General features: G+C 38.2%; 8 protein-coding genes across 9 annotated transcripts in view; 4 read left to right on the top strand and 4 right to left on the bottom strand.

The window, feature by feature from the left end:
* Positions 1–507: 507 nt before the first annotated feature.
* Positions 508–1,227, top strand: LOC104810919. The gene has a single exon (XM_010537394.2). It carries the CDS (start codon positions 669–671, stop codon positions 1,131–1,133), a length of 465 nt encoding a protein of 154 aa, XP_010535696.1. The 5' UTR covers positions 508–668; the 3' UTR covers positions 1,134–1,227.
* A 1,263-nt stretch (positions 1,228–2,490) lies between these two features.
* LOC104810920 lies at positions 2,491–3,560 on the bottom strand. The gene is made up of 2 exons (XM_010537395.2): positions 3,383–3,560; positions 2,491–3,049 (listed from the first exon to the last, which is right to left on the bottom strand). The coding sequence occupies exons 1-2, from the start codon at positions 3,519–3,521 to the stop codon at positions 2,670–2,672; spliced, it is 519 nt and encodes a 172-aa protein (XP_010535697.2). The 5' UTR covers positions 3,522–3,560; the 3' UTR covers positions 2,491–2,669.
* Positions 3,561–5,591: 2,031 nt separating this feature from the next.
* LOC104810921 lies at positions 5,592–6,649 on the bottom strand. The gene has a single exon (XM_010537396.1). It carries the CDS (start codon positions 6,527–6,529, stop codon positions 5,741–5,743), a length of 789 nt encoding a protein of 262 aa, XP_010535698.1. The 5' UTR covers positions 6,530–6,649; the 3' UTR covers positions 5,592–5,740.
* A 942-nt stretch (positions 6,650–7,591) lies between these two features.
* On the bottom strand, positions 7,592–9,962 carry LOC104810922 (peroxidase 60). Its single transcript, XM_010537397.1, has 4 exons — positions 9,714–9,962; positions 8,889–9,068; positions 8,622–8,781; positions 7,592–8,092 (listed from the first exon to the last, which is right to left on the bottom strand). Exons 1-4 carry the CDS (start codon positions 9,933–9,935, stop codon positions 7,653–7,655), a joined length of 1,002 nt encoding a protein of 333 aa, XP_010535699.1. The 5' UTR covers positions 9,936–9,962; the 3' UTR covers positions 7,592–7,652.
* Positions 9,963–10,991: 1,029 nt separating this feature from the next.
* Positions 10,992–13,174, top strand: LOC104810923 (vesicle-associated membrane protein 714). The gene is made up of 4 exons (XM_010537398.1): positions 10,992–11,322; positions 11,648–11,838; positions 12,136–12,299; positions 12,765–13,174. Exons 1-4 carry the CDS (start codon positions 11,103–11,105, stop codon positions 12,853–12,855), a joined length of 666 nt encoding a protein of 221 aa, XP_010535700.1. The 5' UTR covers positions 10,992–11,102; the 3' UTR covers positions 12,856–13,174.
* Positions 13,175–13,711: 537 nt separating this feature from the next.
* Positions 13,712–17,483, top strand: LOC104810924 (mitochondrial fission protein ELM1). Its single transcript, XM_010537399.2, has 10 exons — positions 13,712–14,067; positions 14,954–15,195; positions 15,408–15,504; positions 15,700–15,849; positions 15,966–16,092; positions 16,195–16,307; positions 16,393–16,456; positions 16,547–16,640; positions 16,730–16,838; positions 16,989–17,483. Exons 1-10 carry the CDS (start codon positions 13,885–13,887, stop codon positions 17,088–17,090), a joined length of 1,281 nt encoding a protein of 426 aa, XP_010535701.1. The 5' UTR covers positions 13,712–13,884; the 3' UTR covers positions 17,091–17,483.
* Positions 17,484–17,574: 91 nt separating this feature from the next.
* Positions 17,575–21,077, bottom strand: LOC104810925. Its single transcript, XM_010537400.2, has 9 exons — positions 20,899–21,077; positions 20,150–20,316; positions 19,803–19,922; positions 19,646–19,702; positions 19,387–19,467; positions 18,920–18,954; positions 18,693–18,782; positions 18,422–18,581; positions 17,575–18,031 (listed from the first exon to the last, which is right to left on the bottom strand). The coding sequence occupies exons 1-9, from the start codon at positions 21,038–21,040 to the stop codon at positions 17,912–17,914; spliced, it is 972 nt and encodes a 323-aa protein (XP_010535702.1). The 5' UTR covers positions 21,041–21,077; the 3' UTR covers positions 17,575–17,911.
* An 89-nt stretch (positions 21,078–21,166) lies between these two features.
* LOC104810926 (ruvB-like protein 1) overlaps positions 21,167–24,512 on the top strand; it is a 4,237-nt gene continuing 891 nt past the window's right edge. The window contains exons 1-11 of one of the 2 annotated variants that reach the window (XM_010537402.2): positions 21,167–21,431; positions 22,265–22,453; positions 22,578–22,709; positions 22,817–22,966; positions 23,193–23,348; positions 23,570–23,704; positions 23,781–23,846; positions 23,930–24,036; positions 24,142–24,241; positions 24,321–24,412; positions 24,500–24,505. In XM_010537402.2, coding sequence (XP_010535704.1) covers positions 21,342–21,431; positions 22,265–22,453; positions 22,578–22,709; positions 22,817–22,966; positions 23,193–23,348; positions 23,570–23,704; positions 23,781–23,846; positions 23,930–24,036; positions 24,142–24,241; positions 24,321–24,412; positions 24,500–24,505 — 1,223 coding nt within the window. In that variant the 5' untranslated portion in view covers positions 21,167–21,341. The remainder of the gene's footprint in view (positions 21,432–22,264; positions 22,454–22,577; positions 22,710–22,816; positions 22,967–23,192; positions 23,349–23,569; positions 23,705–23,780; positions 23,847–23,929; positions 24,037–24,141; positions 24,242–24,320; positions 24,413–24,499; positions 24,506–24,512) is intronic. The other variant, XR_771354.2, reaches the window with a different exon arrangement.

The following is a 24,512-nucleotide window of genomic DNA, read 5'->3' on the forward strand; positions in this document are numbered from 1 at the left end:
AACTTTGTTCATGAGATCTTTTATAATTTGTTTATTTTTGGTGGAAGGTAAACAATGAAACGTCTGCCTTGCAGATATCTATGATTTTTCATGATGGTATGTTATGTATATAGATGTGTATGTGTATGTGTATGTATGTGAACTAGAAAACGCAATGGTATCCACATGCATAAAATATCTTTGATATTATGCAGAGAGACATTCGCATCTTTTGTAGCCTCCACAAAATGGGACTGTGTGAGAGATCCCCACGACCATCAACTTTGACCATTCATGAACCCTAATTTCATATACGCATTTAAACTTCTTCCCCCGAACGCCAAAAATAACCACAAAAAAAAAAATCTCAAAATGGGTGTCCCCAGGAGGAAGCAAAACCACTCATTAACATTTGACGTCATGAAAAAAAAAAATTAATTTGAAAAAAAAAGAGAACTTGAGACGTAGAAACGTCAAACACCATACATTGCTTTCTTTAATAAATAAGAAAACAAGCGAACGCACTAAACCAAACCACAGATTCCCCCATCTTCCTCTACGTTCTTTTCAATTCTCAACCTTATATTCTCTTTTCCACCTCTCTCCCTCTCTCTCTCTCTCTGCAATTGTGTACTTATATATATATATATATATATACAGAAACCGAGAAAATCGAAAGTACAAAGAAAATGAAGAACACCCATTTGCAGGAGGAATCCAAGAACGCTGCTTCCGGATTTTCTCACCGGAGTCTTGAATTTTCCTGCCAGCCAAACAGACCCACCAAGCCAACGTTCACAAAGACTTGTTCCCCAGAAGAATCTGAGAATGCTACCGTCCGCAGAAATCCAGCATCTTCCGAGAAACCAAACAAGGAAGAATCATCGGACCAGGAAACGGCTTTGTCGGGACGAGAGAGGCTGAAGAGGCACAGAGAAGAAATCGCCGGAAAAGTTTCGATACCGGAGAAATGGGGGAAAGAAGGGTTGCTGAAGAATTGGATGGATTTCTCCGTGTTTGATTCCGCGTTTACTTCCAATCAGGTTTTCTCGGCTCGAGCTTCTCTAATGGCGGACTCTACCGCCGCCGGCGCCGCCGGCGCCGCTGGAAGAGGGGTTTCCCGACAGCGTTTAAGGATAGAGAGTTCTTGTTAATTCTGTATTTTTCTCTTTCATAAATATTAGCTTATCTAATATACATCCTGCGATTCTGAGATTTTGCGCTTCATAGACAATATTTTTATTTTAATCCGTTTTTTTAATAAATTTATGTATGCAATTGAAGATTAAATATATCAAAATTAAGAACAAAATTCGATCCATTTAAAAATCGGATAGTGAAATCACGTTTATAACATTTATGGGAACCAAAATTATATGTCTGGAACAACAATAAAAATTTAGATGAAGGTAACAAATGAAAAGTTTTTTTTTTTTTGGTAAAACCCAAAAAAATCTCGAATTTATAAAAAAATATACAAATAAACTTTCAACTTGTAAACTTGTCATTCAATCCCAAACTTGCAACATGTAACTTAATAAAACCTCAAACTTACAAATTGTTACTTTAATAACCCGCTGACTTGTTTGACCACAATTTCAGGCGATCGAAAATCCACTTGACTCGAAAAGCTGATGTTAACGTGTCTATATAACCAATTTTAATTGCATAAACTTTCAATCTGATTATCTTCTGTTATGTTGACCCGAAAAATCGACTTTATTTACTCTCAAATCGGATTAAATTTTGACCCAAAATATTGATATGGCAAAAATTCATTTAAAATTGGTCACGTAGAGACGCTGACATCAGTTTTCTGGGTCAATGTGAATTTCTGATTATCTAAAATTGTGGTCAAATAAATCAACGGGTTATTAGAGTAATAATTTGTAAATTCGAGGTTTTATTCAATTATATATTGGTGGGGTTTGAATGACAGGTTTACGAGTTCTAAGATTTATTTGTATATTTTTTTACGCAGGGTTTTACTTTTTTTTTTAATGAAGTTAAAAGTTTGTAACGGTTTTGGCCTCAAGTCTCTCTCTCTTTCTTTTTATAAATTCATTTGAATTTTGAAACAAATGATAGATGACAACAAAAGTATAGTACCGAAGTGCCACTGCCTATGCCCATTTTTAAGATGCTCTTATGGACCTTAATGGGCTTTTAAGTCTCTTATTGAGCCTCCTACAGTTGTTAATGGGCCCTTCTAATGAGTTATTTGGACCTTTTTTTCCTTCCATTTTGAGCCTTTATATATTATTTCTCTTTCTTCCGGGGGTCACTGTCACTATGCTTTCGGACAGCCATTTTAGTATCAATTCGGCTATATTCAAATACGATAATTTTGTTTTTTTTTTTAAAAAAATATAACCGTTTAGTTTTTGTTTGAATTCGATCGGTCCGGTTATGATAAAATATTCATTTCTTAAAAAAATTACGCTTTTTTTTTTTGTTTTTAATTGCAATTTAATATGTAAAAAAAGATTGGTATATATATCAAGTTGGGAATATTTGGCTTAAAACAACATTAACAATAACATTTTCTTCATTATTATTACAACAACAACATAGAATACCGGATCTACCCTCGCAAACCTCCAACATTTATGGAACAAACAAACAAACCAAACAACAAGCTTTAAATCCATTTGAAGTGCACTCACGTCATCAAAACACCATCAATATCACTAACAAAGAATGCCGATGATTGGCAAGAACGGGAGCATTAAACCGGTGGGTGGAAATCCAAACCCTCCGGCCCCCGGGAAAAGATCGATTGTCTTCGAAGATCCGTTCATATCTCCGGCCAAATCTCCGGTGGGTTTAGGGCAAGACAGAGAGAAAGATAGAGCGTTTAAGGTTTTGTAAGTGTTCGGTTCGAATTCAGACTTAATTATCGGAGAGACCATGTTGTGTTTGCGAGCGTAAATTTGGTCAGGACCTCCTTGTATCTTTGCAAGACAGTTAACGCCGGTGGCGGGAAGCTCTGCCCGGAATCCGCCGTCCTTCGTGGCAGTGGCGGTCGCCGGCTTTTTCTCTCCGTCGCACTTTAGGAGAATTTTAATTCCTAAAAAAACCAAACATCAAGAAATGTACATATATCTATATATCTTTGTTTTTTTTTATCTCATAGTTACAAATTTGGATTCTATATACAATGTATATATATATATATATACATTAAACGTACTGATACGGTTTAAAAGATTAAACAGATGGACAAAGATGGTTATAGAAATCCATCGCAACATTCATAAAGTTTCTAAACCATTCACGATACATATTTGTATCATCGATATACATGTATATATATGTATACACTCGAAAGTTCTTTTGTGTAGGTTGTTTCTTGACGATCGAGTTGAAGATCACAGATTAGGGTTTAACGCAGTGAGAAAACCTGAGTAGTCGAAATCGGGAGGACAATCAAGGCAAGAGACTCTGCTCTTGACAAGAAAACATTCCGACGTCTCCAAGTGGGAGGCGACAGCCAAAGCAAAGATGAAGATTGTCGCAGAAACTGCTCGAATGTTCGCCATTACTGAAGCTTCTGAAGGGGAAGAACATATACGTTTAGAGAACATGAGTGACGCATCGAAGCTTTATACGATGAGAAATAGGATGGGAGAGAGAGAGAGAGAGAGAGAGAGAGAGAGAGAGAGAGAGAGAGAGAGAGAGAGTAAATGCAAAGGGACCCAAAAACTTGCATGCATTAGTTGTTGGGTGGAGGCCGCAGTTTGATTCTCCTACATATCACAGCTCTTTAATCCCTTCACATTTATGGGGGTTTCTTTTCCTTCCATATGTAATATGAAAATGGAAAATAGATATGAAGAGTCTTGTTATGCTTCCACTTACAAACCCTAAATTCTTATATTTCCTTTTTTTTTTTTTTTATGTTCAATAACCCTAAATCCTCATTAATATAATCCTTTAAATCAGTATATATATTTTTTAAAGCACGGGCACGTACGTAACATTATGCATATATAGAAGCTCGAAATATATGGTCGACCAAAAAGCAAAACAAAAAGTCTCAACAGGAACTGTAATCACATGTAACGTGACACATGATATAAGCGATGTATTATTATTCTCGTGATTTCTAATGAGAAGTATAATAATACTGGACCTCGAGAGAGAGGATAGCAATGAGGCCGCCACTGGTATCGTTGGGGCAAACCTTGACGCCTCATTAATATAATCAATTTTAGCTTCCCAAATATATATCATTTTTTTTTTGTATCCTGTTACAATTTTGTTTTATTCCATTTTTCAATCATTTAAATTCGCTTAATTCATTTCTAAAAAACTGGAATGTGGATCCTATATAAAGGAAATTTTAGATCAAAAATAAAAAAATTAATAATTAGAATTAGAATAATAATTATCCAAGGTTAAGTGTAGGTATCCAAAACCCGAGAATTCGAACCCGAACCACGTATCCCGGGATCCCGACTTTTGGTTTGAATTCGGGTTTCGTCTAGTTGTTACCCGCGAAGAGAGGGGAGAGGGAAGATCCAAAGATGAAGCTGAAAGAGGAGGCAACATGCTGTCGCCTTGTTGGCCCCTACAGGTATCCAAAACTCGGATACCCAACTTCATGAGACTGAGATCAGGGTAACTCGACCAGCATGTTCGAGGGGCCAAAGTCGAGGTCGGGTATACTGGAAAACTCAAATAACCGACCCTCGCCCACCCCTAACATCCCCAGATAAATTGAGATGGATCTTCAATAACCTCGAGATTCAAATATGAATCCGACCAAGTCCGGGCCGAGGTTCTCAGCTAATCGACGTGTCTGGGATTCATGTTCTGGATCTGATGCTTATTATACTCGAACAGGATTTAACCATGCACCTATATATACGGCCACATATCGTAACAAATGCCAGACAAGAATTCAAGCATATGTATAGAACTACACAGGTGGAAAGGAAAGAGCAATAACATCAAACTTGGCCTAATGCTCAAGTTTTAAAAGACCCTAGCCTTGAGAAAAAAAGACACAAAAGACACATTTCTTCTGAAAGCAGAGGGACTATACAACCCCTTATGAATTTCTTCAACTATGCTCAACCCAGATCTCATTCTCGATTAACTGACTGGGAACCGCATATCAAAAACTCCATCATCTCATTTCAGATATAAACTGTGCATTCCTTAAACGACTAGGCTACATTTTCAAAGTCTTCAACTTGCCATTCATAGCATCAAATCAAATAGGCAATGGCAAAAAACAAACACCTCCAGTCAATAACACGTGAAACCGCATCTATGATTCGCAGTTCTAAGATTCGGCCTTTTCCAGTATCCTAAAATGTTAAAACTTCAAACCCACCAGAGCAGGAATCTCAATTAGAAGCTTCACGAACTTAATCCCATCTCAAACTTAATCCCATAATTCTAACTTAATCCCATAATTCTATACCTCTCCAGAAAATGCCCGAATCATTTCGTATCCAGATACTGCAATCAATTCAACCCCTTTCCAAATTCATCATTTCAGTTCCTATGCTTTTGATTCCTTATCAATACAAGCCAAGTCGTTTCAATCTCTGATGATTTGTTTGTTCTCAAGAACAAGAAACCAGAATAAAGGCCAAATCTAACATCCAATCCTTAGAAACAATATATTGACAAGAATAGGGTTCTCTTTGCTCTGAAGCAACAGCAGTCAAGGTAGGGAAATACATGACATTCACGGAAGTTTCTAGCCAATCCGATAATAAATTAAAGAATGCCTCCGAGAATTCAATCAATCTATGAAACCTGTTCTTCTGAAAACAGCGTTCCTTACCTGCCGGAGATCTCTTCCTTTGAGCGTCCTTCCTGCTCCTTCCAACACCGAGCATGACAGCAGTGATGATTGAGCCAGCGACCGAGCTACGATCTCGTGCGGAGGAAGCATCTCGCCTTCCTCCTCTTCCTCGTCGTCCACCACGTCCGCCAGGTCAAACTCCTTCCGTCGTCGATTCATCATCGACAGAGACATCACCGGAACCTGCACCGGGGCCGATTGGGGATACTTCCCGCCACCGATCGACGACGACTGGAAAGGGATCCTCTCCTGCGGCGGTTTCGGAGCGGTTGGGCGCGGGGGAGCCGATGACAACGAAACCGCTGATGCGCCGCCGGAAGAAGACGGCGAAGAAGCGGTGGAGGAGACGGAGGTGGAGAGAGCCGCCGCCGATTTGTGGTGAAAAACATGGCCGAGGTGATTGCTTCCGGAAGGCTCTGGAAGCGCGGCGAGGATTCCAGAAGCCTCGACGGTCTTCAAACCGCTTCTGGTCCTTTGGATAGGCCGGGCCGACGCCGGCGGAACAGCCAGGAAAGCTGAGGATGAAGAAGATGAGCGAGGCGTGTGGGAGAGGTCTGTGGCGAAGATATCGTCCTCGTTGAGATCGCCGTCGGCGACGACGGCGGAGGAGGAGGGGATGTCGATGCGAGGTCCTTGGGCGGTGAAAGTGCCGAGGAGGCGATCGGAGACGGCGGAGGATTCACGGAGGCGGTTGAATCTGGAAGGAAGACGGCCATTCGGATCCATTACCGAGGCTCCGATTTGGAGATTCGGGTCGAATTCGATTTCGGCTTCGTGAAGCTCTTTTGTCCGATTTTAGGGCAAAAATTAGGTTTCCTTTCGCTTAAAAATGCCAATTGGTTCGAGGAAGGGAGAAAAAACAAATCTCTAAATTTAGTGTAATAAATTAGAGAACAAATAGTTTTATACCTTTTTAAATTTGAGAAAAGATAGAAATGAGACTTATAAATAAATGGGAAAAAATAGGGGGAAATCTTATATATCTCTATAAATACACTAATTTGATAGCACCGGATCAAGAAATATATAAATTAAAAAAAAATTTGATAAAATTGTCTATTTATCTAAAATCTGTCATTCTTCACATGACTCTTAACGGCATTATTCAGGAGATTAAATTGACGCCGGAAGATGATGTGTAGTTGGTCGGAAAATCGAAATCAATTATATACATGTGTTTTTTTTGGGCTAAAATTTATACATGGGTTTATAAACACACACACACACATATATATATATATATATACATAAAAACATGTATTATTAGAGTATATTGGAAGAGTTTAGTAGTAGCTAGAGAGTTAATTGCGTGGCTATATAAATACATGTCAACTTTATTTGGATCTGAGAGAATAAATAATACATTAAAATATCCACAAAATTATCTCCATCTCTCTCCATTTTCTCTCTTTTGCTATATATATATATATATATATATATATATATATATATACATGCACATATATATACACAAAAAATATATTGGCTTATATTTATATACAAACACATGTATAACTGTATAAGCACGTATATATGTCAATTTACATATATAAATGTGTGTATATATGAATATTTTGTGTAAGTGCATGTATATGTGTATGTGTGTGTGTGTATAATAAGCATGCATATATTTGTTTGTTATGTGTTCATATATGTATAAGCACTTATATATATATATATATATATATATATATATATATATGCACTTACATATATATAAACTCATATGCCAAAAACAAATAATGAAAAATGAAAAAAAATCACACTTTTAATTCCCAAGAGGCCAAGACAAATCGACGACCAAATACGAAATCAATATACGATGATTAAAAAAACGGCACGCATTTCTCTACGGAACCGAAGGGAATCGGAGCGACGGCTTGTTGCGAGAACTGCACGATTTCCTAATCTCTCCGTCGAGTCTGCCTTTAACTCCAAAGAATCCCAATTTCACCATAGCCTCACCAAACCTCGGCAAGAAATCGTTGCCGTTTGCGATTTCCGTCACCGTTTTATTCGTAAGGCCGTCCACTGCGATGGCTTGGTCGATCACGAGGATTCCTCGACGGAGATCTATCTGTTTGTAAAAAGAAACGTCGAAAATATTCGCACTTGAAATATCCTGGTCGAGGTTTATGGCATTGTCGATCTTCGAATTCGGAGGGCATACGAGCTTCAAATCTTTTACGAGCTGCGGGTCCATGAGCGGATCGGGTCGGCCCGTGTTTCGGAAGTTGTATATCCGATCAAGAACGAACGAACAATGCGTCACTCCAATGGTATGGCCACCTGAATAAAATCCGAAACGGATATAAAACACGTGACGTTAGTCAACTATTAAGATTTACGACCGTCTAATAATAGCACGTTTAAGTGGTATAGGGTTCATAATCTCACATTTTTTATATAATAATTACGATACTATTTTCATAATTAATTTTATTTTTTTGAAAATAATATTACCATTTTATTAATTTCAACGTTTAAAAAAGTATTTTTTTAATTTGTTAGAGTGGAGACTCATATTTGAAAACATTTTTATATTTATTTATTTAAAAAATATGTATTTCAATGTGATAATTGTTACTTTTTTTTTTCTTATTGTTGATAACCTATACGGACATAAATTCTTTATATTATTATTTTTATAATATTGTATTTAGATATTTCAAAATTTTAAACTTAGTCTAAAATTTTATAATTTTGTGTAGAGTAGATGTTAAACAATTCACCTAATCCCAAAAATAAAATAAATGAGATGGTAACTATGTTAGAAAAAAAAAGTGTGTTATTGCTTGCTAATGGCTCAAAGCATTACCAAGAAGCAACACCATATCGGTAAGGTTAAGCCCTCTGGTCGCGAATTTGGCGACGGTGTCGGAAACTGACATAGCAGGAGACGGCAAATCCACCGCCGAAGGGTCTCTGCTGTCGAATCTCCCCGTCGGAATCTCGTACCTTGTTCTTCCTCCGCTTGCCTATATAAAAAATTATTCGATAATATATGTATATATATCGTTCTCATTTCAATATATACACGTATATATGTGTGTATATATGATTGGGGATAAGTGAAGAGATTTACCAATGTGACTAAATCTCTTGTAGCGAGAGCTATGACGTCTGCGCAAGAAACGATTCCCCTGCATACCTTTTCGAGTTCGGTTTTGATAGCGTCGATCAGATCGTAACCTCGTACGCTTAGGTTCGGTGACGCCTTTTTCTCGCTGTTCGGACCGTCCAGTAGAAGCGAAGCGTCGCATCCCTAATCGCACCATTGGATACGATTTAAATAAAATCAACATACGAAACTCGAATTCTTAATATCTACATATGTATTACTAGAAAAAGAATGATACGATAATATACAATATATATATATATATATATATATATATATATATATTCGTATATAATTGGATCAAGAACATTACAAACAACTCTAGGAATAAAGGTAGTATATATATATATATATATATATATATATATATATTCGTATATAATTGGATCAAGAACATTACAAACAACTCTAGGAGAACTTATCCGACCGGGGATACCCGATTTTTCATGGGTATGGGAATACGGTTAAAAACCAGGGACGGGTATCCATATATATTTGTAAAGAACCCTTGTTAATTTTTATTATTTACATTTGACCTTAGGATATATAATATTACACATTCTGTGTTATATATCTATATTTAAAAAATATTAATTTTGGGTTTTGCATACCACATTTTATCGGGTACTCATAATCCGGATATCGAAATACAAGTATCAAATTGTGACATCTGAAATCTTTTGGGTATATAATGGATCGGGAACCCTAATATTCTTGAGTATCTGAAGGATTATGCACGTATCGAATCCGAGGAAAAAGAAGAAGAAGAAGAAGGTATCGAGGACTTACACCGCTAAAGCAGTCGTGAAAATACAGTCGGATCAAAGCCGGCGCAACCGTAGCATTCTTATGGAACGTATCATTGACGACTCTGAAAACGACATTCTCGACACTCGGACATGTTACGTTGTAGAATTTCGGCAGCAACTGACCGAAACAATAACGACGTTCGACGCTAACAAAGGCGAGACAGAAGATCAAAACCGAAACGGCCGGGAAGTTCGCGGCCATTATTAATTTTAGGTTTAGGTTTCAGAAGGAAACTAAACCCTAATGCGTTCGACGAGCAAATATATGTACGGAATGTTGCAAATTTTATAGCATGAAAACATGTGGCTGGCACGATTAGTACTAAAACGTGAGGACATGTAATTAATGATTGTTTATAGTATCTTCTAAGATTTTAAGGTTGTGGTCATAGTGGTCGGGTTGGCTCTTTTATGGATTAGGTTTCGATGTTATTTTAATTATACGATAACATAATATTTCAATTGTCTATTCGTTATAATATATAAAAACATGTCGAAGGAAATAGGTTCAAGCATGCCACGAAATTAAATTCTACTATATTTAAATGGGGTTTTTATTCTTTTTTTATTTTAGTTTTTTCTTTCACATTTTTGGAACGAATTTACTATAAACATTCCTGTGCGTTATCGACGATGCATTCTTGAAACAAAAAATATTCATAATATTATTACACACCATATAAATCCATTATAAATTGTTAAATAAATAAGCAAATGATCGATGGGCCGAAGGTATTTATTATGACCGTTACATAAAATTCTCATTTTCTATCCCCTGTGTCAGCGGTCTATAATTTCGAATTTGAATTTCCATTCCCATATCAAATTCATTTTAAATGTTCAATAAAAATAACCGTTAACAATTAGAAATACAGTTAAGACCCCAATATATATAGTCCAAAAAACTTACAAACAAAATAGATACCGATCATTTAAAATTTTGTAATCCTAGCTTCACACAACAAAATTTTGGACATACACATAAGAATAGTGTATGAATAATGATCACAAGTACAATAATTCTCTTATAAACTCATTAAATTTTTAAAATTTTTATCTAATCTTTCTTTATGGCCCTAATTTATCTAAAATTTCTTTTTATTTATGTATACATTCACATTCCTTAAGAGAAAGTAATTAAATATAAGGTTAAAACTGATCTTAAAAATAGTATGGGAACCATTGGTAAATATCATTAAAGTACCAGGGCCAGTTCCAGAGTTTGATGCGACATAACTTTGTCCGTGTGTGTGCATACTCTGACCCAAACGCAGCGAATTCTAATTTGAACTTTTCGTCGGAGCTCTGGTGATCCTCACCATTTACCTCGAATCTGCGAGCTCGAGACGGCGGAGGAAGACATTCTTCCATGGCGATCCTCTACGCCGTTGTGGCGAGGGGCACGGTGGTTCTGGCGGAGTTCTCTGCTGTCACGGGGAACATCGGCGCCGTCGTCCGGCGGATCTTCGAGAAGCTTACACCGGAAACCGACGACTCCAGGCTTTGCTTCTCTCAGGATCATTACATCTTCCATATTCTCAGATCCGATGGCCTCATTTTCCTCTGTATGGCCAACGACACCTTTGGAAGTAAGCGCTCTCTCTCTCTCGTCGGTGAATCGTAATTTTCCAGAAAAAAAACCTAATTTTACTGTTCAGTGATGAACGGTGTGGATGAATTTCGTCTGAATATTTTGGGTTTTTTGGGGATTTCTGAATGTCCGTTTGCATATATGCATTTAAAAATGAGCGTTTTAGGGCCTGAATTGAATTTTTTGTTTTGTAATCTTGGCTCATAAACCGTGTCACAGATGAAAATTCTTTGAATTCTCTATCTAATATCATTTAAGTTGGGTTTCATTGTGCCTTTGAGACGGCTTGATTCTGAAGTTAGCAGTTGTTGATTGAATTGTAGGGAGGATTCCATTTTCGTACTTGGAGGATATTCATATGAGGTTCATGAAAAACTATGGCAAAGTGGCCCTTTACACACCTGCTTACGCAATGAATGATGAATTTTCGAGGGTTTTGCATCAGCAGATGGAGTTCTTCTCCAGTAATCCTAGTGTAGATACTCTCAGTCGTGTTAGAGGAGAAGTCAGCGAGGTAAAGATTTTTCCTTTTACCAGCTTTAGACGTTTCGTTGCCTATCTACTGTAATTGAAAAGGTATAACTTGTGCATGCATTCACTTAGGAATAATGAAATCATATAATCTTCGTGGTTATCTGGTTTATTGGTTATCATCATAAAGCGTGTGAAATCAAAGATGGCACCCTTGCTCTTCTGCTCGTTGTATATTTTTACTGTAGTTTACATACCTCTGCTAGTGTGGTGTCCTGCTAAATTTGATTTCTCCCAAGGAAATAAATATTCTCTCATTGTTTTCTTGGTGTGTATACAGATTCGCGCAGTCATGGTGGATAACATCGAGAAAATACTGGAGAGGGGTGATAGGATCGAGCTTCTTGTTGATCGGACTGCAACTATGCAAGATAGTGCGTTTCACTTCAGGAAACAATCAAAGCGCCTCCGTCGAGCTCTCTGGATGAAAAATGCTAAGCTCCTGTAAGGAACTATGACTTCTTACATAGTCCTGAGATTAGCTGTTTTATGACGATTCTGAGAGTACCGAGATTCTGATAGTTTCTGGCTCAACGTGGTAGCATATCGACTGATTTAAGTCTTTTCTGTTTAGGTCTCCCCTCAAAATGACGAATCTTGAAAAGAAAAATTGGTTAGGAAACTATAAAACGATTTCTAGCATAATACATTGGCTGAAATAGATGAGATTTCAGATTTGGTGACTTGATGACTTGCATGAATAGTGGGATGTCATCATGGTCAAGAACCATCACCAAAACTGGGCTGGGTTCTCCTTTCTCTGAGCAAATAGGTTTTCTCTTCTGGGTATTAAGCGGGTATATTTTGATCGTAGTAGAACCTATTTTCTGTATAAACTCGGTAGGTTTGACCCATGTTGACCTTTTCGGATATTAATTCACGGAGCTTTTTTCTGGATGTATATGACAGGGCGTTGTTGACGGGGTTGATCGTTCTATTGCTTTACTTGTTAATTGCTGCTTTCTGTGGAGGCATCTCTTTACCATCATGCAGATCTTGAATCTTGACGATGGCCCCTGTTCTAGCCTTTAAGCTCCATTGACGCGTCTTCCCTTTTTAAGGTATCGGACTTAATGGTTCTTTCCGGAAGCCTTGCCTTTGTATATGTATAATCTCTTTGTAAATGCTCTGCGTTGTTGAATGTTTCGAATGTATAATGTCATAGCATTCATCAGCTTTGTCTGTCTTAACAGACAAAAAGTCTTCCTGTTTCAACCCTGAGTTTGTGATGATGATTTGTCCAAAGAAGAAGCCTTGTCTTCATGCTTGGCTTTGCGTTTTCGTTGCCTCTGTAACAAAGCAATGGATATCTTGTTTGACATAATGTGTTTTGGTCAAGCGGTGGACGTTTCGGTTTTGGTTATATTCGGATTTGGTTATTATTATTTTAGAAAAACTATAACCGTTCGGTTTTTAGATTAAATTCGGTTCAATTTTATTTTATTTTGGTCAGATTCTTTTTTTTAAAAATAAAAATATTCAATTTTAAAGAAATTTTCGTTTTTGATTAGGTTTCGAGTTTGGTTTTTTAGAAATATCATATCCATTTGGTTTTTATGTCAGTTTGACTATAGTTGTATGATATTATTGATTGAGTTATTTAGTTATTAAATAATTTTTCCATAATTAGTTTTAATGCTATCCCTCTATTTGTGCAACAATGGAAATTAAAACAGTGCTTCTAATGACAAAAAAAACGAAACGCTGAACATGGCGACCTAAATAATAATCTACGATTTTGTGTTAAATTTAGATAATATTTTTATATTTAATTATCTGAAGTATATTAATGATAAAAAAATAATTAAGAAACTAAAATAAATATTTACCCCTTGACAGTTTCCATTTTTTTTCCTGACCAGTTTTCATATCAAAACATCGCAATTTTTCGTTCTGAATAATTTGCAATTGTCAAGCAAAGCACGACGACCTTTTCCTCAAAACGTGTCTTCCAACGAAAAATCACAAGGCGAAGACAACCATCGTCGTCTAGGGTTTGATCTGAAATCCTGCGAAATCTTACGACGGCATGAGACCAATCCTCTTACCGGAGCCACCGACTACACCCACCGGCGTACCGGAGATTTTCGAAGGCGGAGCTTACACCGTTGTCAGACGCGCCGTCGTCATCGGCAATGGATTCCCTGGCTCTGAGAATCAGAGCATCGGTCTCGTTCGCGCGCTCGGCTTGGCGGAGAAGCATATCCTCTATGTGAGTTCGATCCACTCTTGGAACCCTGTTCTTCCTCTTGTTGATTTGGATGACCTTTTGTGTAATATGCGGAATCAATCTGGTTGGTTATATTGAGAATCGATTTGCGTAACGTAGTGTTTCACCGGAATTTGCAGCTGGATATCTGATTGGTTTAGGATTGATATTTCATGTATGCAGAATCGGTTTCTCTCTCTCTTTTTTTCATGTCTTCGTGAATTTTGGCTATTCGGAGTCTGGGTTTATGTTGAATTTTGGATTTGTTTGTATGAAAGATGTCGAATTTAAGCACCCTTTTAGTTTGCACTTGTTCAGCCAAGGTAAGTGTTGAGGGTAAATCTGATGCTCTTCCATATAAATAGGAAACTGTGGCTGCTAGTCTGAATGTGCGGAGTAGGAAGAACTGAATGAATTCGTAGATTTTGCAGAGAGAAGCAAGGACCGATAGTTATGTAGGTTTCATTATACTTATAGTTTTGCGAATTTAGGGTAAACCATGAATGGGCTGAAAATTTGAAGAAGCACTTTTGTTAGACAGAGGTTTAAACAGAAGCTGTCCGAGAATGGAATCTCAAATATTGGGCTTTAGCAATACCTCAATATCAAGACTTTGTTACTGGGATTTCCTGGATTGATATAGTTCCGTGGGTGTCAATTGTGAGAATAGTCCCAGGTGGGGCATGATATGGTGATGAACATTATATGTGCTAGGTCTTGTGTAAAGAGAGGAAACCTGGGTCAGATTCATTTTTATCGGTTGTATGTATGTTAACATTGTTTTGCTCCTGTGGTTTCTGCATTATCAGATTATCAATAATTTTCACCATTATTTTTTTCCATTGCATGTATATGCATGGCTTACTTTGTTATGTCTTGATTATGCAAGCGAGTTACGAGGCCGAAAGGGGGGATTAATGAGTGGCTCCACTGGCTTCCAGTTAGTCTTCACAAAAAGTTGGATTATATCCTCAGGCATATTTACCTCTACTCCAGATTGTTGTTAAAAACACAAAACAGTAAATATATTGCACCTGTACCATCAGAAAATGGTGGCGGTGTAGGCTTATCATCTATTTTGGAGGCTGATGTGAAGAAGATTGTAAGCATGGCCAGAGAAACCTTTGAAAAGTATGTTAACTTTTCTGGCAGCCCTTGTTACCTTTGGATTCATTGGGTGTCTCTCTTTAGATTCTCCATCTTTACAAATTATTATCCTGCTTTTGTGCAAGTTAAGCCTGAAAAGAATGTTTTTATTTTGTTTCATGGTTCAAGAGTCTGTTTAGCCATGCCCTGTTATTTTGTTGGAAGTGTAATAAAATGATTGTGTTCCCCTTTTCCAGGGATGGACCCTTGCTGGTGGTTGCATGTGGGAGAGATACAATTTCTATTGCTAGCTCGATACGGCATTTGGCATCTGAAAACGTCTTTGTTGTGCAGGTTTGATCATTAGACTTAACCTGATCGTTATGTTACTTAGACACCGTGTACTAAGCTGCGAAATATTATTTATCATTAATCTAGTTTAGAGTCTTGTATTAAATTTGCAACGTCCAGACCAGTAGCAAAAAACGGAAACTGATTCCTCATTCCTGTGATGTCTAAATTTTGCTCCTTGGTTTTCAATATTTGCAGATAAAACATCCTAGATCACGGTTAAATAGATTTGATATGGTTATCACACCACGTCACGACTATTATCCACTGACCCCTGAAGCACAAGAGCAGGTTCCTCGGTTTCTGCATAGGTGGATAACTCCTCGTGAACCTCCTGATGATCATGTGGTAAGCACTAACTGTTATATTCACTGCATGCCCTCTTCTATGCCAAACCACTTCAGAATTAACCTCAATAGTGCAGACTTAGTTTATTTTTGCCACGATTGAACGTCTTTTTTCAGGTACTTACTACAGGATCTTTACATCAGATTGATTACGCTGCACTCCGTAATGCAGCTAGCACCTGGCATGATGAATTTGCTGCCCTTCCAAAGCCCTTACTCATTGTTAACATTGGCTGGCCTACACGTATGTTCTGTCGCTCATCTATTTTGCTCGATGGTGTTCTTAATTTCTCCGGATTCTTAAAATTTTTATCCTTATATTCCATCCTTTTGTCTTCCTCAACAGGTAATTGCAGGTATGGAGCAGATCTTGCGAAGCAGCTAACAGCCTCCCTTCTTAGCGTCATTGCTTCATGTGGGAGCGTCAGAATATCTTTCTCCCACAGGACCCCCGGAAAGGTCTTTAGCATCCTTATTTGATCCTTGAGTGTGATTTTATGATTGATTCTTCTTGAACTTGACCTAGTACTTGCTATGCAAATAGGTCTCTAAAATCATTGTCAAAGAACTTGGAGACAATCCAAAAGTTTACATTGGGAATGGCCAAGGTACCCTACTGCAAAATTTGCTGTAGCTTCTATACATGAATACGACGTGGTCAGGAAAAATTCTAATACTTGTTCCGAAAAAAATTTCAGAACCAAATCCATACATGGGACATTTAGCTTGGGGTGATGCCTTTGTCGTGACAGCAGACTCTGTCAGTTTGATAAGCGAGGCCTGCAGCACAGGGTATGCATGAATTGACCCTCATATCCTCTCCATTCTTATTATCTTTCACCTGCTATATCTATAAACTGAAATTTTATTTTCCTCTGCAGTAAACCAGTGTATGTAATTGGTGCTAATCACTGTAAATGGAGGATAGCAGATTTCCACAAATCTTTGAGGGAGCGAGGAATGGTCCGCCCTTTGACAGGCTCTGAAGATGTAAGTACTAAGCATCACCCAAAATTATAACTTTAAATGTCCTTTGGAACCCCTGTTATATAGTATCAGTCCCGAATGTAATATTCTTTGACGTCGATTATATTATCGATCTTAAACATTTGTTTTCGGTGTCGGGTCATCTGTTTTCAGATGGCTGAAAGTTGGAGTTATCCTCCACTGAATGATACCGCTGAGGCAGCAAACAGAGTGAGGCAAGCGTTGGCGGCGAGAGGGTGGAGTGTACGGCCTTGAAATTTGTCTTATGGCCTATTTCTCTCATGTTGTAAGTTTTTATTTGCAGAATCAAATCTTTTGGCCCGAGGGAAAGCATAAGCCTTTGAGGGGAAAAAGGGAAATTTGCATATGCATGCGCATAGGTGAAGAAAACCGCCAAGTCTCTCTCTCTCTCTCTATTCTCTTGGCAGTTTTATTTTGTTCTTTTAGTTTTGATGATTTTATTTTACCAAATAGGAGAAATAAAAATAAAAATCTTTGGCTGTATTCGAGCGGCTTGTATGAAATGTGAAGAGGGGTTTTTGTGGTAATTTTTGTTCTTCACCATGCCAGAATCATTCGAGATTTGTTTGTGTAAATCAACATTGTTCACGGAGAGTGACTCGGGTTAAGCCCGATGGTTCCGAATTCCTTCATGTATTATTACCTAAACGCAATAGTCCTTGTTGATTTTGGATTACAATTATTCCACATTATCTATATAAAGCACATTGGAAGAAAAAAAAAAACCCTACTATTTATTCAAGAAAATGAATATTTTCATCAATCCGGTCGAACCAAACTAATTTAATATAAAGATTAAACGGTTATAAACCGAAATAACTAAACCCGAAAACAACCGAATTTAACCGGAATAAGCCACCCCTACATAAACTGTAAGTATATACCAGGCTATGTCCAAGAAGCGTCTCCAGATCCTCTTTTTTTTTTTTTTTTTTGTCTTCGGTAAGTATGCGAAAAAACCCAACAAGAAGCTGGATTTTACTCATCCAACGCTCTCAGGACGCGGATTTGCGATTTTTTTTTAAGTTTAACTTCGTGGGGGAATTTTCAGAAGATCAGTTTCTTGGAGGTTCTTCGTTTTCAGGGAAGACGAACTGGAGATCTTGGTTATCTCTGTACACTTGAACGAGAGCCGCGGCTTTATATACAAACATGCCCAACATTGCAGGAACTATCTGCGAGGCAAAAAAGACGTGCCGGGAAAGGTTAGGCTTGCCGAGAACTCGTGAAAGAATCCGGCTTTTTGTGGTGAAACATTGAAAGAAAGGTTTAAACGTGAAAAGGGAAGGCTATGCTATGGTCATCATCATCATATATTATATAGATCCGTGGCAGGCAGATCGAAAAACTGCATTCAAGGAACCATTTTTTTTTCCAGCGCATACTGATCATATCCCATTTTTTAGGACGAAAGCTACCGACTTTTTTTATATCATACACTAAAAGAATGTGAATTTTTACCAGAACAAGTGAAGGGTTTTTACTTTCGTTGTAGTAAATGCCAATGAAGATGATACTTGCCAAGAACGGACAAAAGATTCAGAGCAAGAAAAAGGTAGCTCTACCTGGAAATCAAGGAAGTCATTTTGGTAATACTTGTGAGAGAGAGCCCAGAGAGCATAGATTGCAGCCGGTAACACGAGCCGAGGGGATGAGAGAGCAAGACCACTGCCCTTGATTGTCCTCTCTATGAAGTTCTGAAGGTCTTCACTTCTAATCCCGATTCTAAGTTCACGAAAAAAAAAGAAAAATTGATTAGTGCAGAAGAACAATAATTACGCTATTTCACGGCAAAGATGACAACTTTCAGATAGTAACTATGAGTGGCAGTGTTACTTCTTAGACTTCTTTTTCAGGAAAATGTCAGGAACCATTTCCCGAGACACAACATCGGTGTATCGGTACAGAAGCTGAAGGTACAAGCAACTGCACTGAAACCAGAGTCGGTTAGGAATATACAACCAGGGAATCAATAAGAACGATACAGAAACTTCCACTCAGAAATTATAATCTCAAGCTTTGAAACCATTAAATGATTTTAATACTGAATGAATACAACTAACCTGAAAAGAACTCCAACAGCATAACTAATAGCAGCCTGCCAGATGAGATAGAATGTCACTTAAGCAAATTTGTTCAATACCTACCTTGATGACGGAGATTGGAAACATTTTCTTTTGTGACCGAAGACATCGTAATAGACATTATCAACTTGGTTGCTGTACGATTCGACTTTTGAGTACACGGGCAGGACACTCTTAACAATATGAAGAATAATATAACACAATTCTCAGTTCTTGTGATGTGAATAGTTCTATTTTCGTCTGTTAAAGGAAAATCAAAATCAAGAAGAAACTGTGTTTGTAGTGCAAGAATGTAAAGGAAAATGACCAAGTTTTTGTCAACAAGAGCTTATTCTCTAGCACAAGGTTAAATGACCCTCTTGAGCACTTCTGAATGAAAGTTTCCATGAATGATTGCTTCTATCGTTGAACTTACAAGAAAAAATATTGGCCAAGAGAGAGCTAACCTGGATTGACAAAGCTAGTAAGCAATACCCGCTACATCCAATTCCGATTCCGATAGACAGAAGAGTCAATTCACGTTTCAGCTGCAAGAAGAAAGGAGAACAGATCAGTATTCAGAAGCAAGTTTTACGGTTAGGCAACCACATAATGATTCACATCATATCACATATTGAACAACACATCTTTGAGAAAGAAACATCGGTTAGATCACAAAGATTTGACCAGCAGACTAATCAAGAAAGATACTGAAGAGAATCATACAGCTTCGTATTGAAGAATGTTCAGTTTCTTCCTTCTCTCACTGTCGTCCCTCAATGCCTGGCATCAAACCCAGACAGTTAGAGAGAGAAGAAGGTGTTCGATATGAAACAACAAGTATGAGTAAACAATAATGAACATTTTAGAAGACATTACACACCTTGGCCATTGCTTTCTTATTGATCGGGGCAGAGATTTTTTCCCCTATAATCCATTCCTGAGTTTGTTTAAGCTTCAGGAACCCTCCATCACCATCATCTGCACTCGAAATCGTTGTTTCCTGCATAAAGGTAGCGGCTTATACAGACCAAAGTAACAGTTCCAGTAAAGACTCAATATTGCTATCAAAGTGATGGGCAAACAGTCTAGATAGAATCAAGTAAAAACAAGTACCAAATTGGGAAAATTTAGTAAGGTTACTGTTCAAAGATCATGATGGATCGTCATGACAGGATGTGTGGTTTGGAAATGGTGGATATTACCGAGTCATCAGCATCACATATTTACCTGCTCGTCAAGTTCAGCAGTTGCAGAGGCTCCACTGGAATCATCATCAACATATTTGAGAAATTCCTTTAGCCAGAGCTTATCAGAAACTCTGGAAATAAAATCCCCATTTGCTTCTCTGTCCTTCAAGAACATTTGCAGGACGTCTTCCTCAACAATCTCACTCCCTGAAAAACAAAAACAAAAAACAAAACTCAAAATTTAGTTAACGGAGTTAGAAAATCCAGAAATCAAACGATAGGTAACTTCAGATTTCCTGGAACATGAACAGGACCGGAAAGGGCACAGAACCAGGAATCGGGAATATTACTCAAATAACCCACTTGGGTCGCAGCAATTTCAGTGTACACCACCGAAAAAAAAAAAAAAATTTGCGACCTTATTACGACTAATATATAACTAATATACAACTTATTACGACTAATAAACTACTCTTATTTTAGTTGTATATTAGTTATATATTAGTCGTAATAAGGTCGCAAATTTTTTTTTTTTTTCGGTGGTGTACCCTGAAATTGCTGCGACCCAAGTGGGTTATAGGGTTAAAACCCCCCAGGAATCACGAGTCCAAGATTTGGACACGAAAATCGAGGAAAATTAAAAGAGAGTAACACAAAGATCCATTAATCAATTCAACAGTGAACAAGACGCGCCAGAGGATGAAAAGCCGAAATTACTTAGAAAGATTGAAAAAAAAGGAAAACTTTCACGAAAACAACGCAGAGAGAGAGAGAGAGAGATTGTGTAACCCGCGCGAGCGGTGGTGTTGAAAGCAGACAAAGGTCGAAAATTCCGGTGAACCGGTCTCCGAGACAGAGAGATTCTCCGAAACGGCGGAGTAACGGCGGCGCCGGAGAAAAATACGGCGGCGGAGATCGAGGCAGTCTCCATTGCCGATGGCGAGTGGTAACTAATAAGAGTGTTATCCGAGCCCAATTGGCAGATAGGATGACAAGACGAGACCGAAAATAGTTCAAAAAGGACCCCATAAATATCCCATATTTCCAGAATTGCCCCAAAATTAAAAATATATATACACTAGCCCTCCACTAAGACAAACCACTATAACGGGACATCGCAATAAGAGAGGGAGCAGAATCCTTCCGCCGCCGGAAAACCTGTAAGAGCTCGTCGGGGAAGGCGTTAGAAACCGTCGCCGTGAGAGTTACAGAGACGAACAAGGGTTGCGAAGATGGATAAAGTGAAGATCGAAGAGATTCAGTCCACTGCGAAGAAGCAGAGAATCGCCACTCACACCCATATCAAAGGCCTCGGTCTCGAGGTTCTCTTTCTCTTCCTCCTTCTTTGTCGGTATCCGTGTGGCTGAAGTGGTTTTTGCGAATCGCTTGTGTTTTTTTTCTTTCTGCAAGTTCGTATGGGTTTAGGGTTTAAGCTGTGGGCTTTAGGGTTATGGCGACTTGAAAGTTTGCTCTTTTTTGCATGCTGGCTTCATTTTTTCTTTCTGGGTTTTGTTCTTTGCACTGTTCTCTGCCGTAATTTTCATCTTCCAAGTTTTCGGCTTTGTTTACTTTTAACGCGTAAGACATGCCTTGATGCTTACTCTGCATTTGTTCTGTTAACCGTGCAAATTTGGTTGAAGGTTCTAAAAGCTTAGTTTAGTTTGTTTTGCTTCTGATAGCCTTGTGCTGCCTATGAGCATTGTTCTATGATTCCTCACATTCTTTTCTATGGCTTCTCATCCGAGCCAATTCTGGTATAGTGCGATTGGGCTCTGCATGTTGAGATGTTCGTTAGTTGTTCGTCTATTGGTCAGAAATTTGTTTCTGGATTACGATGAAATAGTTGTTTAGTAGTCGCTTGTGTTTCACAGTAGATGAGGATTTTTATATACCCTTGTGCATTAACATACATAAATACAAAAGCTAGGTGAAAAAATGCAAAATGTAGTGTTGCATATGACCAAAAGATCCATCCTTTTCTTTTTATTTAGCAAGATCTTCAGGACCTCTGAGATTAACGCCTCCAAAGTCCAAATATATGTGGTTACAACACAAATTAGCAAGTGATTTTTGTTGGTGATGTTTTATGCAGTGCCATCTCTTTATCTAACTTGTAATGTCTGGTTCTTTGCTGAACTTTTGTCTCTTTGTTTAGCCCACTGGCATTCCCATACCTTTGGCTGCTGGATTTGTGGGTCAGCTTGAGGCTAGAGAAGCAGCTGGTCTTGTTGTGGATATGATAAAGCAGAAGAAAATGGCAGGCAAGGCTCTCTTGCTTGCTGGACCTCCTGGTACCGGCAAAACAGCTTTGGCTCTTGGAATATCCCAAGAGCTGGGAAGCAAAGTAATGGATTTTCTATTTGCATCACCAGATGTTGTTATGATTTCTTAATAATGAATTTTCATATAATGTATCGAATGATGGAATATGGATATTCTTTTCCATACGTGTTACTCTTTGTTTGCAGGTTCCCTTTTGTCCAATGGTTGGATCTGAGGTTTACTCATCAGAGGTTAAGAAAACTGAGGTTCTGATGGAGAATTTCAGACGTGCCATTGGCCTTCGCATCAAGGAAACTAAAGAGGTCTATGAAGGGGAGGTGTGTTGCTATTTGTGGCTTCCAATATGATGTGTTCTCATGCAATATTCTGTCCTACTGTTGTTTCTGCCACTCGATGTTTAGCATTTAGGCCTTTCTCGTACCAGGTCACCGAGCTCTCCCCAGAAGAAACTGAAAGTGCTACTGGGGGTTACGGTAAAAGCATCAGTCATGTTATAATTGGGCTCAAGACAGTGAAAGGAACTAAACAACTGAAGTTGGATCCCACTATATATGATGCCTTGATCAAGGAAAAGGCAAGTTCTTCGACTTTTTGGTACTTCCGCGCTGTTTTTCTGATGTGAGCTTCTTTTCTAATGTACTTCTGAGTATTTCCTTATCTTGACTCTATTTCAGATGTTGAACTAAATTACTTTGCTATATAATTGTACAAATTGCTTTTCTTTTCTGGTCGGATGACTGTTTTAGAGATCAAACTTGTTGACCAGTGTCGGTATTTACTGATTCCTTGTTATACTTCAGGTAGCTGTTGGTGATGTCATATATGTTGAAGCCAATAGTGGAGCTGTCAAACGGGTCGGTAGAAGTGATGCTTTTGCCACAGAATTTGACCTAGAAGCTGAAGAGTATGTTCCGCTTCCTAAAGGAGAAGTTCACAAAAAGAAAGAGATAGTGCAGGTTTACTTCTACAAACTTTGCTTATCAATGAATCTCCCTTTCTTTATAATAATCGTGATCCTTACATTTACTAGGTTAGCGTCTTCTAGCCTAATCATATCTGTTTTGTTCTTGATTTTGTGATGACTTGACATTCTGCCGGGATGTATACTTGAATTGGAAGAAGATAAAAAAAGAACTTTCCGAAAATTCATGTGCTGATCTTCCTTCACTATGACTAGGATGTCACCCTCCATGATCTGGATGCAGCAAATGCAAGACCTCAAGGTGGGCAGGATATTCTTTCTCTTATGGGTCAAATGATGAAACCTCGGAAGACAGAGATCACTGATAAGCTTCGTCAAGAAATTAATAAGGTGTTCTTCATTGTAACATGGAAGACTTCAGATGTATATTAGGGTTTCAATCTTATATAGTGTATGCTATTTGCAGGTAGTTAACCGTTATATAGATGAAGGTGTCTCGGAGCTTGTTCCCGGAGTTCTGTTTATTGATGAGGTATTTGCCTGAGGAGTAGTTCTTTTTTTTTTATTTAACTTTTGGCTTTATTAAAACTAACTCCCTTACATTAAAAATTTCAGGTACATATGCTTGATATGGAGTGCTTTTCATACTTGAACCGTGCTTTGGAGAGCTCGCTATCTCCGATAGTAATATTTGCAACAAATAGAGGCGTATGTAACGTAAGGTGAGGGGAAGGTTTGGTTCTTTGTTGGCTATCGGTTTCATCTTTGGGAAATAATGTGAGCTGAGGTAATAGATGACGTTACTGACTCCATGTTTATATTTGTAGAGGGACTGATATGAACAGTCCCCACGGAGTACCCGTCGACCTTTTGGACCGACTGGTCATTGTCCGGACTCAGATTTATAATCCCTCCGAAATGATACAGGTTCTTTGTCATGTTCCATCTTTTAGATTTGAATTTCTGAAAAACTTTCTGATGAATGGATCTGTGGTCATGTGGCCAGATTATAGCAATCCGCGCACAAGTTGAAGAACTGAATGTAGATGAAGAATGCTTGGCCTTCCTCGGGGAAATCGGACAGAGGACATCCCTAAGGTTAGACTGAATTCATCGGGTTTTTTTCTCTCTCCTTGGATTTGTTCCTTTGCGATGCAAATCACGAAAGCTTTCCCGTTTCATCAGGCATGCGGTTCAG

This window comes from Tarenaya hassleriana, unplaced genomic scaffold (assembly GCF_000463585.1).
Source record: "Tarenaya hassleriana unplaced genomic scaffold, ASM46358v1 Cleome19, whole genome shotgun sequence".
NCBI classification, from domain to species: domain Eukaryota; kingdom Viridiplantae; phylum Streptophyta; class Magnoliopsida; order Brassicales; family Cleomaceae; genus Tarenaya; species Tarenaya hassleriana.

Coding starts and splice junctions, on each gene's coding strand:
- LOC104810925 (XM_010537400.2), bottom strand. CDS start 21,040: ATGGAGACTGCCTCGATCTCCGCCGCCGTATTTTTCTCCGGCGCCGCC. Junction 19,703..19,802: donor ATAAGAAAGCAATGGCCAAG/GTGTGTAATGTC, acceptor GTTTGATGCCAG/GCATTGAGGGACGACAGTGA. Junction 18,955..19,386: donor TACTAGCTTTGTCAATCCAG/GTTAGCTCTCTC, acceptor CTCATCTGGCAG/GCTGCTATTAGTTATGCTGT.
- LOC104810922 (XM_010537397.1), bottom strand. CDS start 9,935: ATGGCCGCGAACTTCCCGGCCGTTTCGGTTTTGATCTTCTGTCTCGCC. Junction 9,069..9,713: donor TTCACGACTGCTTTAGCGGT/GTAAGTCCTCGA, acceptor TGGTGCGATTAG/GGATGCGACGCTTCGCTTCT. Junction 8,093..8,621: donor CGATATGGTGTTGCTTCTTG/GTAATGCTTTGA, acceptor GATTTTATTCAG/GTGGCCATACCATTGGAGTG.
- LOC104810924 (XM_010537399.2), top strand. CDS start 13,885: ATGAGACCAATCCTCTTACCGGAGCCACCGACTACACCCACCGGCGTA. Junction 15,196..15,407: donor GCCAGAGAAACCTTTGAAAA/GTATGTTAACTT, acceptor CCCCTTTTCCAG/GGATGGACCCTTGCTGGTGG. Junction 15,505..15,699: donor AAAACGTCTTTGTTGTGCAG/GTTTGATCATTA, acceptor CAATATTTGCAG/ATAAAACATCCTAGATCACG.
- LOC104810919 (XM_010537394.2), top strand. CDS start 669: ATGAAGAACACCCATTTGCAGGAGGAATCCAAGAACGCTGCTTCCGGA.
- LOC104810923 (XM_010537398.1), top strand. CDS start 11,103: ATGGCGATCCTCTACGCCGTTGTGGCGAGGGGCACGGTGGTTCTGGCG. Junction 11,323..11,647: donor GGCCAACGACACCTTTGGAA/GTAAGCGCTCTC, acceptor ATTGAATTGTAG/GGAGGATTCCATTTTCGTAC. Junction 12,300..12,764: donor ATGAAAAATGCTAAGCTCCT/GTAAGGAACTAT, acceptor TGTATATGACAG/GGCGTTGTTGACGGGGTTGA.
- LOC104810921 (XM_010537396.1), bottom strand. CDS start 6,529: ATGGATCCGAATGGCCGTCTTCCTTCCAGATTCAACCGCCTCCGTGAA.
- LOC104810920 (XM_010537395.2), bottom strand. CDS start 3,521: ATGGCGAACATTCGAGCAGTTTCTGCGACAATCTTCATCTTTGCTTTG. Junction 3,050..3,382: donor TCCCGATTTCGACTACTCAG/GTTTTCTCACTG, acceptor TGGTTTTTTTAG/GAATTAAAATTCTCCTAAAG.